At 45.9% G+C, this 15,487-nt stretch overlaps 1 protein-coding gene across 2 annotated transcripts in view; it reads left to right on the forward strand.

Moving 5' to 3' along the window:
• NCAPD2 (non-SMC condensin I complex subunit D2) overlaps positions 1-10,727 on the forward strand; it is a 52,270-nt gene extending 41,543 nt beyond the window's left edge. For both annotated transcript variants that reach the window (XM_056530780.1, XM_056530782.1), the window contains exons 28-32: positions 4,976-5,056; positions 7,706-7,889; positions 9,582-9,711; positions 9,976-10,113; positions 10,447-10,727. In XM_056530780.1, coding sequence (XP_056386755.1) covers positions 4,976-5,056; positions 7,706-7,889; positions 9,582-9,711; positions 9,976-10,113; positions 10,447-10,532 — 619 coding nt within the window. In that variant the 3' untranslated portion in view covers positions 10,533-10,727. The remainder of the gene's footprint in view (positions 1-4,975; positions 5,057-7,705; positions 7,890-9,581; positions 9,712-9,975; positions 10,114-10,446) is intronic.
• Positions 10,728-15,487: the final 4,760 nt, after the last annotated feature.

Genomic DNA, 15,487 nt, shown 5'->3' on the forward strand with positions numbered 1-15,487 from the left:
GACGAGGAGCGGGCACCATTACAGCTTCTTCTCGGCAGTCCATAGCTCTGCCCACAGGGCGTTCGGAGCTCTTCAGAGGCGCGAAGTAGCCTCCAATCTGCGCCGTGGGCGCAAATTTCAGTCAGGAGAGGCCAATTAGTTAGTTCCTCTGCTTCAGGCACACCCCTCTCTCCCTATTGGCTGGCACTCTAGCTGCACTGAGCCGAGTTCTCCTCTCTGCAGCTGCCTGGGGTCACAGACTAGGGTGAGAAAGTCCCTGTCTCTTTTTCTCATTATGTCAGTACCCAGAGCTGTTCCTCCCTCTAAACAGAATCCTGGTACATCAGTGACTTATTTTGCCTGTAAGCACTGTAATACCAAGATGCCTGGCTCTGCTGAGCCCACTTGCCCTGCCTGCTCCACTGCTCTCCCAGACCCCCTGGTACCCCCTGATGCTCTTTCGGTTCTGGTGGATTCAGCCGCTCCACCAGCCTGGGTTTCTTCCCTGACCCAGTATATGGCTGACTTGACCCAAGTCTCCCGTTTGGTGGCTGGGGCCTCCCGGGAAGTGGTGTCTGCCTTGTGGGGGTCTTTCTTGCGCAGGGCCTCTGAGAGGGCCCGCTCCTCGTCTCCACATACTTCACGCTCTCACAAGCGTACTAGGGGTGCCTCGTCTGACTCTTCCCTTGAGTCTTCAGATAGACGTGGGCGTTCCCCTCGTGGGTCCCGCCCCCCCCCCCCCTTGTCATCTGGGCACAAACATCGTTCCTCCGGAGGACGTTCTCTGAGTCACCGCTCTGCCTCTACTCGTTTACATTCTCCTGGTGAACTGGCGGACGAGGCTTCCGAGCCGGCATCTGACTCAGAGGACCGCTCGGATTCAGTTGAAACAGTGAACTCATTGGTGACAGCCATAAGAGAGACCTTTCACTTAGAGGAGCCAGGATCTTCGGATGTCACTCCAGAAGTATCCTTTTCATCGTGCTAAGCCAGCACCTCAAAGGTTCAGCTCTCATGCTGACTTTGACGACATTCTGGAATCTGCATGGAAACATCCAGACAAGAGGTTCCCGGGAATCAAGACGATCCACGTTATCCATTTGACAAGGACTTTGTCACCTAGGTGGTTTCCCCTCCCTCTTTGGATCAACCAATCTCCTGGATCTCTAAGGCGACTACACTGCCACTGGCATATGCCGCTGCCTTCAAGGATTCCACGGACAAGAAGGTAGAATCCTTAGGGAAGTTTGCCTCTGAAGCAGCTGGCGCTTCTCCTCTTCCCATCTTCGCCTCGACATGGGCAAGACCCTGTCGGAGTGGTGCCAAGTGCTCCATCAGGATATCTTAGCGGGATCCCCCCCAGAGGATCTATCTGTCCTGTCTCTCCAATGCTCTAAATCTGGGGACTTCCTGTGCGCAGCTTCCAGGCAGTCAGCCCGTTGTCCTGCCTTTGCTGTGGGTCACCTAGCAGCTCTCCGCCGCTCTATGTGGCTTAAAGCTTGGAATGCGGATGCCGCTTCCAAAAGGTCTCTCACTGTGCTTCCTTTTTGCGGGTGGCCGTCCTTTCGGCAAGCGCCTTGATGAGATTATCTCTGAGGCGACGGGTGGTAAGAGTTCCTTGTTGCCTCAAAATAAGGCTCGCCCTACTTCCCAAAGGAAGTCCTCTTTTGGCTCCAGCAAAGGGTCCGGGCAGGCGCATTCGTTCCGTGCGTGCCCGTCTTGGAAGTCTGACTCCAACCGGTCCGACCGTTTTTTTTATTTTTTTTCCCATATCAGGCAACCGCAAACCCACTTCGGCATGAAGTGAGGCCCCCACCCGCGGCTTTTTTCTCGGGTGGGAGGTAGTCTTACTTTTTCGAGACATCTGGACCTTGGGTCAGGGACGTGGTGTCCAACGGTTACCGAATCTAATTCGCCTCCCTTACAGGGGATTGCTTTTTTCGATCCCGGGCCCCCCGGTCGCCTTCTCTGGCGAACCAATTTTGAGAGGTCTGCTTCTCCAGGGGGTTACCAGTCTGCTTCTCCAGGGGGTTACCATTCCCGTTCCTCCAGGGGAACGGTTCCGGGGTTTCTATTCCAATCTTTTTGTGGTTCCCAAGAAGGACGGTTCTGTGCGACTAATCCTAGACCTCAAGCGTCTCAACCGTCATCTTCTCTTCCGTCACTTCAGAATGGAATCTCTCCGTTCGATGGTGGCGTCCCTGGAACAAGGGGAGTTTCTTTCATCGGTGGACAGCAAGGATGCCTACCTCAATGTGCCAATATTTACAGGCCATCATCGGTACCTCTGCTTTGCGGTTCCGGATGGGCATTTTCATTTCGTAGCCCTCCCCTTCGGTCTGGCCTCGGCTCCTCGGGTCTTTACCAAGATCCTTGCGCCAGTGATGGGCCTGTTACGGTAGAGGGGAGTCTCGGTGATACCCTACCTGGACGACCTTCTCATCAATGCTTCAACCAGAGCCCAGACTCTGGAGAATGTGGACGTCACTCTCCACACTCTGGATCGCTTCAGGTTGATGGTCAACCAGGACAAGTCAGTCCTCTGTCCTACCCAGTCTATATAACCTTCTTGGGACTTCGCTTCGACACGGCATCTGCCGAATTTGCCTCCCGCCGGACAAATGTCTGGCGCTTCTGTCGGGGTCTGCTCCCTCCGGACCCAGGTCAGTCCCCATCCGCACTTGTATGGAAGTCCTGGGTCAGATGGTGGCAACTATGGAGGCCGTACCCTTTACCCAGTTTCATTACTGTCCCCTTCAACTGGCTATTCTCTCTTGATGGGACAGGTCTCCTCTGTCCCTTGATCGTCAGATTGTCAGTCTCTGCTCTGGTGGGCCCCCCCCCCCCCCCCTTCTTCTCCAAGGGCGGTAATTTTTTCCCCTTCACTGGCAGGTAGTTACAACGGATGCCAGCCTGTCGGGCTGGGGCGGCGTGTCAGGGATTGGACGGTTCAGGGACTCTGGTCTCCCCGAGAGACCCTTCTTCCGATAAACATATTGGAATTACGGGCGATTCTTCTTTGTCTTCTTCATTGGGAGTCCTGGCTTCAGTCCCGTCCTGTCCGCGTCCAGTCGGACAACGCCACAGCCGTGGCGTACATAAATCGACAAGGCAGCACTCGCAGCGCGGCAGCCATGGCCGAGGTGACCAAGATTCTCCTCTGGGCAGAAAGCAAGTCTCGGGACCCTCATGCTCTGGCCGTGGGCGCCCTAGTGATTCCTTGTGCAGGGTTTGCCCTACCCTACCTGTTCCCTCCCCTTCCGCTCCTTCCCAGGGTTCTGAGGAAGCTCAAAACAGAGGGCGTCCCCACCATTCTGGTAGCTCCAGATTGGCCCCGAAGGTCGTGGTACGCCGACGTAGTCAGGCTCCTGGACGACGCTCCACTGCGCCTTCTGCTCCGCCCGGACCTGCTCTCTCAGGGTCCTCTTTGCCACCCCAATTTACAGTCGCTGCATTTGACGGCGTGGCGGTTGAGACCGCGGTTTTGAGGGCCCGCGGGTTCTCTTCCCAAGTCATTCACCATGCTCAGGGCTCATAAGCCCTCCTCCGCAAGAATTTACCACTGTACTTGGCGGTCTTATTTTCGTTGGTGTGAAGCTCAGGATTTATCCCCTGTAACCTTCTCGGTTCCCCGTCTTCTCTCCTTTTTGCAGTGGGGTTTGGAACTGGGGTTGTCTCTCAGTTCCCTTAAAGGTCAGTTTTCGGCCCTTGCTATTCTTTTCCAGCGGCCCCTGGCTTCTATTATCATATCTAGTCCTTCCTTCAAGGAATGGCGCATGCTGTTCCTCCTTATCGGTCACCCTCTCCCCCTTGGGACTTGAGTTTGGTTCTGAGTGCCCTCAAGGGTGAACCCTTTGAGCCCCTTAGAGAGGTGTCTCTCCGCCTCCTTTCTTGGAAAGTGGCATTTCTTGTTGCTATCACCTCCATCCGGAGGGTCTCTGAATTGGCAGCTCTCTCCTGCCGTTCTCAGTTTCTGGTGATCCACCAGGACAAGGTTGTTTTCCGGCAAGATCCTTCCTTTTTGCCTAAGGTGGTTTCGGCCTTTCATCTCAATAAGGACATTGTCCTCCTGTCTTTTTGTCCTGCTCCTTCTCATCCTAAGGAGCGCTTACTACACAAGCTGGATGTAGTTTGGGCTGTTCGGTCTTATCTCTCCATCACTTCTTTGTTTCGTCAGTGTGATTCCTTTTTCGTCCTTACGGAAGGTCGTCGTAAGGTACAACCTGCTTCCAAGGCCACCATTCTCGGTGGATTCGGTCCGCCATTTCGGAAGCCTATCGCTGTAAGAGCAAGATTCCTCCTTTCAGGGTTGTGGCTCATTCTACCTGTTCTGTTGGGGCATCCTGGGCTCTCCAGAATAGAGCCTCGGCCTCGCAGATTTGCAAGGCGGCTACCTGGTCATCTTTACACACTTCTCGAGGTTCTACCAAATTCACACCTTCGCATCGGCCGATGCTAGTCTGGGTTGTAAAGTGTTGCAGGCGGAAGTGCTTCGGCCATCTGCCTGATTACTTATCTGCCCACCCAAGGGACGGCTTTGGTACGTCCCACGGTCTATGTCCCCCAATGGAGCCGATAGAGAAAAGGAGATTTTTGTTTACTTACCGTGAAATCTCTTTCTCGGAGGATCCATTGGGGGACAGAGCTCCTGCCCTTTTTGGGGTTTCCTTTGGTTCTCTGTCCTAGGGTGTGTTTATGTTTTTTTTTTTTTTCTTCTGCTTCTCAGACAGTTTTGGGTTTTTTCTTTGACCTGTTGTTCTCCTCCTATTGCTCTGGAACTCAAACTGATTAGCTCAGGGCCTGAAGGTGGGTATGTCCTGCTGGGAGGAGCCGACTTTTTTTATTACCATAGTGTCACACCTCCTTGAGACAGCAGCATACACCCACGGTCTGTGTCCCCCAATGGATCCTCCGAGAGATTTTACGGTAAGTAAACAAAAATCTCCTTTTTGTGTGGTTTTACACTTTCTCTGACTTTGGCCTCTGATTCCCTCAGGCATCTCCTGTCGTACATAACCAAGGACAAGCAGACTGAGAGTCTAGTAGAAAAAATGTGCCACAGATTCCGTACAGCTCGGTAAGTCTGTCTCATAGCAACTTACATGCTTTTAGTCATCTTGATGTCGAGTTGTTTACTTCTGAATGGAGCTTAAGCCCTTAAGAACTCACGTAATGTTTTTTTTCCATTTTCACAATTTTCACAATTTGTTGAAGACTGTGATGTCATTTGTGTTTTCTTTTGTTTAGGGAACTTGTGGCTGCTTGTACAATGCACTGCTATACTTCCATTTTACAGAGTATTGTGCTTACTGCTGTCCATTTACTATGGCTGTGGATGTAAAGGGAGTACTAAGATAGGGGCCTTTCTCTTTGTAATCTCTGCGGATAATTGCAACCATAGCTTTTAAGAGACTTGGCATCTGAGATGGGAGTCCTTTCTGATGATTCTGCTGCATGTGGGTGTTAACTGGCATCCTGTCCATGTGGAGTGGGCTCAGCTCATGTGCCTGCGCCATGTCATCCCTGTGCAGATCTGCTTTAATGCATAGTAGATAAAACTTGTGATAGAACTTGGTCATGATCCCCAAAGAAGGGATCCTACTTTATGGCCTATGAGCTGACATTAAAGGGGCACTCTGCTGAAAACCTCTTCCCTATCCAAATGATAGGGGATAAGATTTTAGATTGTGTGGGTCCTGCCGCTGGGGACCCCCGCAATCTCTACTTCAGCACCCCTGTAATTCGGTGCATGGAGCATACTCCACTTCGTGCCCAATGACTGACGATGCAGCCATCACACCACCTCCATTCACGTCTATGGGAGGAGATGTGATGGCTGGCCCAGTGATCGTGGGCGTCCCCAGCAGCAGGACCCCGCAATCCTACATCTTACCCCCTATCCTTTTGGATTTCATACCGAAAAAGACACACACACACAGCTCTTTGTATGGAAGAATCGCTTAAAGATTTCCCAATAGCTCTATAATCAGACAGTAACAATCAAACATAGCAGGATGTCCCTTTACATTAGATGAGATAGAACCTTGAAATGTAAGAACACTTTCAGGGTGTCTGCTTCCAGTCAGAGAAAAGCAAATGGACACACAGAACACAAATATACATATCATTTTATTAGGTTTCTATAACAGAGAAGCGAACCGCTAGAAGAAAGTGTTCTAAAGGTCCCACTCGTTGCGGTAATCAAATTTGTCATTCATTTCTAATTAATTGACTTTTTCGGACTCTGCCTAAACACCTGCAGAGCTGAGTGCAGAGCACCAAGTGAGTAAGAAGTTAAGGAACAATGCACATTATCGCCACTTTCTTCCTTGACCAGACAGTAAGCCCGTTCATGCTCGCTGTATATTTTGACAGAAGCCCCTGCTCATTGTTGTAGTTTTATAGGCTAGGGCACCATGGAAGAAACGACATACTGTTCAGGGCGCATATGCTGTGTTACCCCAGCACAGGCACAGCAAGACCCAGCCAAGTGTAAGGGGCGATTTGTACAGCAATCCAACTTACCTCCAGGCAGCACACACTCACTGGGCTGGTTGTTCTGTGCCCAGCACAATAAATGTCGTGTGCAGCAGGCAATACAATACATGCACCTCTAAGTACAGGAGCAGGGAGTCCTGCCTCTAACAGGATTCCAATTTTTTGCTCCATTTTAGAGTGAGCTTGTCTCTAATGGCGGGTACTATCACAGGGTCAATGCAGTTTGTACATTTTCTTACCATACTTAAAAATTCCTTCCCGACTCCAAATATGGCATGAGAATAAATCTCTGGATCAACCTTATGTCCCTATAAATCTAGTATCCATAACGAGAAATAATGTTGTTCTCCAAGAATGCATCCAGACCCCTTTTGAAATTATTTGGAGTTCCCCATGACGACCTCCTCAGGCAGAGAATTCCCAGGCTCACTGCTCTTACAGTAAAGAACCCCCATCTGTGCTGGTGTAGAAACCTTCTTTCCTCTAGACGTAGAGGATGCCCCCTTGTTATAGATACAGTCCTGGGTATAAATAGATCATGGGAGAGATCCCTGTACTGTCCCCTGATATATTTTTACATAGTTATTAGGTCTCCCCTAAGCCTTCTTTTTTTCTAAACTAAATAACCCTAATTCTGATAATCTCTCTGGGTACTGTAGTCCTCCCATTCCTAGTATTACTCTGGTTGCCCGTCTTTGAACCCTCTCCAGCTCCACTATATCTTTCTTGTACACTATGGCCCTTATTTACTAAGAGTGTTGTGTAGGTTTATTTGTGGGTTTTAATTCCCTACAATTTATTTTCCACCATATTTACTAAGGTTTCCCTACAGTTTCCACTTTCCCTACACTTTTCTTTTTTTTTTTTCTTTTTTTTTAACACCTGCTCTGATCTGTCTGGTTTTCCACAGCTCAAATACACCACATTTTATGTGGAAACCTTAGTAAATATGTTTGGGCTTTTGTGAAAATGTCGGGAACACGCCCCTTTTCGTTGACCACACACCCTTTTACTGATGGTCTTAAGGTCTTCTTAGCAAAATGGACAGTTAGTCAAGGTTTTTTCAATTCTGGCGCATACAGAATCTGGCGCACAACCCTAAAAAAAACATGTCTGGTTTGCAATAGTAAATGAGGGCCTATATCTTTCCCTATCCTCCTAAAGTCTGAATTGTTCTATATTTATTAAATTTTATTTATTCACTTTTTTTTTTCCCCCCCTCTTAAAGGACTGAGCGTCAGTGGAGGGATCTCGCCTATTGTCTCGCCCTTCTGCCATTCTCTGAGAAAGGTCTTAATAAAATGCAAGATTGCTTTGACTGCTATGGGGACAAACTAAGTGATGAAGCTGTGTACAACTCCTTCCTAACAGTTATAGGAAAAATGCGCAGAGGAGCGAAGCCTGAGCTCAAGGTACAAATACAAGAACATTACCCTATCCGTCCTTGGTGTATATGTAAACCTGGAATGTATAGAAAGCTTAAACAGTGTGCAGGGCTATATGGGGGATCGGATTATGGAACTGCAAGCAATTCTATCCACCATTACTCCTCCCTTCAGAACCATCTGAGATCTGATAATACATGAGGGCCGCAGGGAGGATCAAAATCTGTAGTTTTTATACATAAATGAGGCCATAATAAAAGCTGCTTGGTAGAAGCTTTTCTGTAAGCAGGAGTGTAAATGGAACAATCTATGGAAAATGTCACCAGTTGCAGAGAAACAAATATTTCCATCCCACTTCTAGTCGTGCAGAACACTTCAAAGAATGTAGCTTGATTCGTTGTTGCTGGTGGTTTTATTGCTGTAAGTCCTGAATGTGTTTGAATTCTGTGTAATGTATTACTACATCAGTGTTTCCCAACCAGTGTGCCTCCCGCTGTTGCAAAACTACAGCTCACAGCATGCCTGAACAGCAACAGCTGGAGGCACACTGGTTGGGAAACATTTTACTACATCTTACACATGTACAGCGTGCATGCAAATTTTATGGCCATGTGCAGTTAGGTGTTTTTATTTATTTTAAATTTTTTTTTTTTTGGGGGGGGGGGGGGGGCTTGGTTTTGGCTTTTTTTTTTCTTTTCTCTTTTTTTCTTTTTTCCCTCTCTTTTTTCTCTTTTTCTTTCTTTTTTCTCTCTCTCTTTCGCTCTCTCTCTTTCGCTCTTTCTTTCGCTCTTTCTCTCTCTTTCGCTCTTTCTTTCGCTCTTTCTCTCTCTTTCGCTCTTTCTCTCACTCTTTCTCTCTCTTTCGCTCTTTCTCTCTCGCTCTTTCTCTCTCGCTCTTTCTCTCTCGCTCGCTCTTTCGCTCTCGCTCTTTCTCTCTCGCTCTTTCTCTCTCTCGCTCTTTCTCTCTCTCTCTCGCTCTTTCTCTCTCTCTCTCTCTCGCTCTTTCTCTCTCTCTCTCTCTCGCTCTCTCTCTCGCTCTCTCTCTCGCTCTCTCTCTCGCTCTTTCTCTCGCTCTTTCTCTCGCTCTTTCTCTCGCTCTTTCTCTCGCTCTTTCTTTTTCGCTTTTCTTTTCCTTCCTTGGAAATTAAATCTAAAGGAAGTCTGTAAGTAGATTTATTCAGTCCGCAGGCTGCATCAATGCCAGTAGGTTCTCTCATTGCTGACAACTTCTTAAAACCTGATCTGTGCTACCAGGGAAATGTCTTGGAGGTGGTTTCTCCCTCCTGCACAATTTCGCTTGAATGACAGGTCTTTCCTTATGAACAGAGCAAAGAAGGACCAATCAAATCGGAGGAAACTTGGTAAAGTTTTTCTCTGAAACACTGGAGCATTTCAGAGTAAAACTTTTCTGCCATTGATAAGGAAGCCTGTCAGAATATGATAACTGTAATTTACTAACAGACTTAATTTATTATTTTTAAAGCTAAATGATTCAGTTGTGGTGATTCCTCTGATTCCTTAGAATTGAATATTCCCATTATATTAAAACAGTGTGACCATGTGTTACATACACATGTAAGATAAGGAAATATAAACTTAACTAGGTAAATTGGAGAAGGTTCAAGGAATCGCCCTTATCTTTAGGTTGATAGATCTTAATTGAATTGAATATTATACTGTTTGATTTTATAGTTTGTTTTATTTTAATTTTCTCTTACAGACTCAGATTGATGAGTTTGAGCACAAACTTAGTGTTTGTCATAACAAAGGCTTAGAGAACATGGACGTCCCAGGAGAAGTGGCCCAGAACGGAGACTCCTCACCTTCAGCTGTCAAGAAGAATCCACCTGGTAAGCAATAATTCCTGATGTGCTGTACTTGCAGGTTTCCTATAGTGTTTGGAGGGATATTTTCTGAAAAGGGGAAGGTTAAGATCAATGATGGCCCTTTTTCTCTGGCTTGTGTTGCCCATAGCAACCAAGCAAATCGCTTGTTTAATTTTTAAAAAGGCCTCTGAAAAATTTAAAACAATCTGATTGGTTGTTTTGACAACTGCTCAACTTTTTCCAATGCACAGGTTTTAAAAAATGGCTGTATTTTAATTTCTTTTCCAGGTAAGAGACGTCCTCTTAAGTCTGTGAACAGGGCTACGAAAGCTACAGAAGAAAGTGAATTCCAAACCCCCAAATCACGTGTCCAAAGAAAAAATGTCAGGAAGGTGACCGTGAAATTCTCCAGTGATGAAGAGTCTGGTGAGTCCAAGGGATAAGATTAAACTCCAAACTAGTTCCAATAATTTTTCTCCGGTGGGTAAAGTCTGTACGACAAAGTAGACTGTACCGCTCCTTAATATGGAATCTCATGTCTGCTTTGTGTACAGATTGTCGTACCAAATATTATTTATTTTAATTCAGGTCTTTAGGTCAAGACTTGTAAACATAATCCAAATGCCAAATACTTGTCTGAAAGTGGCCTCAGTCAAAGTTCTGTTTAGTGTTTTGTTTTTTTGCAGATAATTAGTTTCAAAATTGATCAGTGTGTATAAAAAAAAAAGTAATTGTTGGCCTTCTTGTTTCTTCTATCAGAGTCTGAAGCAGAGATGAGTGAAGCAGAGACCCCTAAAAATCCTACCCCAATCAGACGCACATCCACGCGATCCCGTGCCCGGTGACCTGGTCTGTGAGAGGACCCTCTATGATCACATTGTGTATAACTTCTATGTCTGAGCCTTTTTTTTATATGTGCTTCTTGTATAATAGTCTGATTAAACAATCACGCTCTTACACTTCCTTTTGTGGTCAGATTGTATCTACTATGATAAGCAGGAACATTAAACTTTTGGGGCAAAACTTTACGCTGTATTTACACCTATTTTGTATCATGATTACACAAGTCATGGAAGCTGTCCCCAGGAGCTTCTCCCTGCCAGCCTTGACTGGTAGATCTCTCGGGGCGTAGAGATCAGTCAAGCTGGTGGGGGGACGGAACCGTCCCAAGTGACTCATGTTTCAGGCAGCATGAAAGTAACACTGTTTCTTTTAAAAAGCATGGTTTTCTATAAGTCTATCCCCCCTCGTGATATGTATAAAAATTATGAAAATATGAGTGCAACTTGCATATGATTGGATTTACCTTTTTTACTTTGATCAAGCATGGTCTATACTAGATTTATGAATAACATGAATATTGTCAGCATCCTATAGATACATTTGATGTGTGGGTCCTAATTTTCCTTAGGCTTGGGTCACACTAGGAAAAATCCTTGATTAATTTTCTCTTCATGCAAAATCCTCAAGCAATTAAAACCCCAACACATCCATTCAGTGTGTGGTGGAATCCCATTCACAGTAATGGGTCTCTGCTGCACCGGAATGTCTTATCTCAGAAATTCCATAGTGCGCACGTGCCTAAAGAGGCACAAATTTTACCAGCTACTAACACTGAGCCATTATGGAAGGAATACACTGGTCTACCACATACCTGGTTATAAAGGTTTCTGGAGATTCTCGGCTCTGGAGATAGTGTTGGTCATGTGAAGGGAAGGTCTTTCCAGGGTTTCCTGTTAGAGTACCTGTCACCAAATAAAACGTTTTAATATAGTGTTCCTTGTGTAATTAGCAGACACTTTCCCATTCACTTGCTTTTAAAATGATCAACATCCATGTTGTTAAAATATAATAAAAAAAACGTCCACTAGGTGGCTCTGTTCTGTTCCCTGCCACAATCACTACAGTGAGTTTGGTCTCCTTCATGCCTGGCAGAAGACCAAACTCAGGAAGTGTTTCTCTGCACTGAGCTTGATTGCAGCTTTCAGTGAGGCTCTTTCCAGCTGTCAAAGAGCCGCACTGAAACATGCACAGAGCCTCACTGAAAGACACAGAGCCTGAGGTCTTCTATTAGCGCTGCAATGATGTGAGGGCGTAAGTGGTCCCCTAGCAGACCTCATTGATGTCATGCCTGCTGGGAAACGCCCACTTTTTTTTTTTTTTTTGGGAGAAATTACCCATATTCTGATCTTAAAGAACATCTGCAGCAAAAGACAACTTATCCCCTATCCACAGGATAGGGGATAAGTGTTTGATCGCAGGGTGTCCAACCACTGCCCCCCCCATCTCCTGCAGGAGGCAGGCCGGCTGCAGCATGATGTTGCGGCGACACACCTCCAGCATGTAGTTCTATGGGAGAGGCAGGGAGGCAGCGTTCGTGCCTCCCTGCCTCTCCCATAGAACTGTATGGGGAAGGGGGTGTACCGTCTACCTCCGAGAGCGTATAGAACGGAAATGTGGGGCCCCGTTTTGGAAGATCGCAGGGGTCCCAGCGGTCGGACCTGTGGATACGGGTGAAGTTTTCTTTTCCCTCACCAATATTTATACACACTTTACATGATCTGCAGGTAAGTTAGTGGACTCGGGAGCTAAATCCACATCATAAACTGCGGGTGCTCTTTGTTGACTGTAGCTGTCATAACATCAGCAAAGATTGAAGACTACTCAAATCCTTCCTGTTAAACCCCAAGATGCTGCATTCGTGTGATTATGGCACTTTAGATGGTTAGATGCCAGCTTGTGGTTCCTTGCAGACTGTTTGCAGTCACTTCCAACAACTTAATCACAGGGTGCCGAACAGTTTGAGCTGGCAGTAAGGGTGTATATATTATATGGGTGAGGGTATATGGGCAGCATGGTGACTGGGTGGCTAGCACTGTTGTCTTGCAACGCTGGGGTCCTAGTTTCAAATCCCACCAAGGACAACACCCGCAAGGAGTTTGTATGTTCCCTCGGTTTTTGTGTGGTGTTCCTCTGGGTACTCCTGTTTCCTTCTAAAATCCAAAACATACTAATTAGTAGGGATCGACCGATTATCGGTATGGCCGATAATCACGGTTTTGGGCATTATCGGTATCGGCAATTACCTTGCCTATATTGTCCCCCGCACCGCGCAAAAAACACGAGTGTACAGCGCTGTGGAATCTGTGTGTGCTATATACATATTTTGAATTGAGTGAACTTACAGTAAATTGGCTCATAGCAAACCCCACAGCTCAGCTGTTGATTACTTTAGTCTGCATGAATTAGTTTCGCTTTTCAAATGCTCCAGTTGCCTGGAAAAGGTGGATACAGTCCTAGGAGACCTAAGACGGTCATCCTGGACATTTCCAGGCAACTGGAGCCCTTAGAAAGCTGAACTAATTTATGCAGACTAAAGTAATCAACAGCTGAGCTGCGGTGTTCACTACGAGCCAATTTACTGTAAGTTCGCTCAACTCAATAATATTATAAATAAAAAAAACAATAAAACTAATGAAAAGCAATAATAAAAAATAATATAAAATAGATTTTTTATGTAGTTTGAAAACTGCCACTCCCCACCATGCCTTGAGGACTGCATGTTATATGGTAAAATGAAGGTTGTCATTAAAAAGAACAACTTGTTCCCATGTAAACAAGGTCCTCAATGGACAAATAAAGCTTACACTAGATCCCTGCATTGGCATTTAGCGGGACCCAACCAAAAACGTGCGGGCGGTCAGGAGGCTGCTGCATGATTTTGTGGGAGCCGCAGGCATAGCGTCTGACTGCCCGCCTGCAGTAGCCTCCTGACCCGCGGGATCCCAATGCAGGGCTCTAGTTTACACCCCTTTTTTAGAAGGCGACAAAAATAAACATTACAGAAATCGCTGTGGAGGGACGGGGTTAATTATATGCTTTGCCTTCAATTAGCGCCGCTTCCCTATAGTGTGTAAGATTTGCTGCTTTATTTCCTGGTAGGCTCCCCTGTGGCGTCCTCTCCATAGTAATGGTGCCCTGGGCTGGCACACTGTGATGTGACTATTTCTTGGCTGCCGTACAATGCATGGATGCCATCAATTACCCCGCTGCCTGGTAACCACAGGATACAAGTCTTGTAGTTTTGTGTGCGCTGAGCTAGTTAAACAGATGGGACAAATGTGTGTTGTGATCGACTGCTCTGCATGTTAACCACTTGTGTTTTTGCAGCTGATGTCGGCGGTTACGTGGTCCTTAACCCTTTCTTCTGCCAAGGAACTGGCTCTTTCGCAGCCACAGTTATTGCATTATGGACGATGAGATCCTCAAATGCCAAGTGAGTTACAAGATATGGGGTACTCCGGTGGAAAAATTGAGTTTTTGCATCTTCATTTTTTCCTCGTCGCCTTTTAAAAATCATTAATCCTTTCAATTTTCCACCTAAAAATCTTTAGATTTTATTTTTTTGCGCCACCAATTCTACTTTGTAATGACATCAGTCATTTTACCTAAAAATCGTTGTTGAAACAAAAATATTGTGTGATAAAATTGGGGGGGGCGCGCTTCCGTTTCTAAACAGTGCATTTTTTCGGTAAACATGACACCTTATCATTATTCTGTAGCTCCTGACGATTAAAATGATACCCTACTTATATAGGTTGGATTTTGTCTACATACACGAAAATTAATTCGTTTTAAAATTGTATTCTTCTGACTCCTGTAACTTTTTTTTTCCCCACATATGGGGTGTATGAGGGCTAATTTATTTCGCCGTGATCTGAAGTTTTTATTGGTACCATATTTTGTTTTTGATCGCTTTTTAATGTATAAAAATAATTTGGAATTATTATTTTTTACGTGTATGCCATTGACCATGTGGTTTAATTAACGCTATATTTTTATAGTTTGGGTATTTATGCACACGGTGATACCACATATGTTTATATTTTTATTATGGGAAAAGCGGCGTGATTCAGATTCTTTTTATTAGAAAAGGGGTTAAATCACATTAATGGCATGGCATTGATCAGTGTTATCACAGATTGACTGCTTCTGCCTGGATCTCAGTCGATCGGAATGTGCAGGAGGCAAATAGGGATCCTCCTCGCTTCCTGCAAGCTGTTCGGGATGCTGCAAACAGCACCACTGAGCAGCCGGGAAGCTTTCACGTCCGAAGGGTTAATACCGGGGAATCATCGCGATAGGTGATGTCCGGTATTAGCCACACGTCCCGGCCGTTGAAATATACGTCCTGCGTCGTTAAGGAGTTAAATCAACTGGTGCCAGAAATGTAAACAGATTTGTAAATGACTTCTATTAAAAAAAAATCTTAATCCTTCCAGTAGTTATTAGCGGCTGTATACTAAAAAGGAGAAAAAGAAATGATCTTCCTTTGGTTGGACCACAGTGCTCTCTACGGACACCTCTGTCCATTTTAGGAACTATTAAAGAAATTTTAAAAAAACACACATGGAGGACCGTACCTCGTGTCATACACAAGGTACCTTAGTCCCTGCAGGGGACAGGACAAGGTCGGCTCTGTACGATGCCCGCTCACCTGACTACGGAGAAATTGCGCATATAACCACTATGGGGTATAGATGGTCCTCTGGAGCTGAACTGCTGGGCCCAAGATGGAAATGAGACTGAAGAAAACTTCTCCCATATGAAACGTGCAGAGTAGTAGGGAAAAAAAAACCTTTTCAGCAGGTGCTGCTCAGGGTTCCAAAAGCATCAAGATGGAAGCCAAAATAGGGTTAAAGTGCTATAGAGCTCTACATTTATTAAAGTACATAACCAATTGACGCGTTTCGGAGGGTCAGTCCTCCTTCCTCAGACTGGCATATATCACATCACAAGA

Source organism: Hyla sarda, chromosome 7 (genome assembly GCF_029499605.1).
Source record: "Hyla sarda isolate aHylSar1 chromosome 7, aHylSar1.hap1, whole genome shotgun sequence".
Taxonomy (NCBI): domain Eukaryota; kingdom Metazoa; phylum Chordata; class Amphibia; order Anura; family Hylidae; genus Hyla; species Hyla sarda.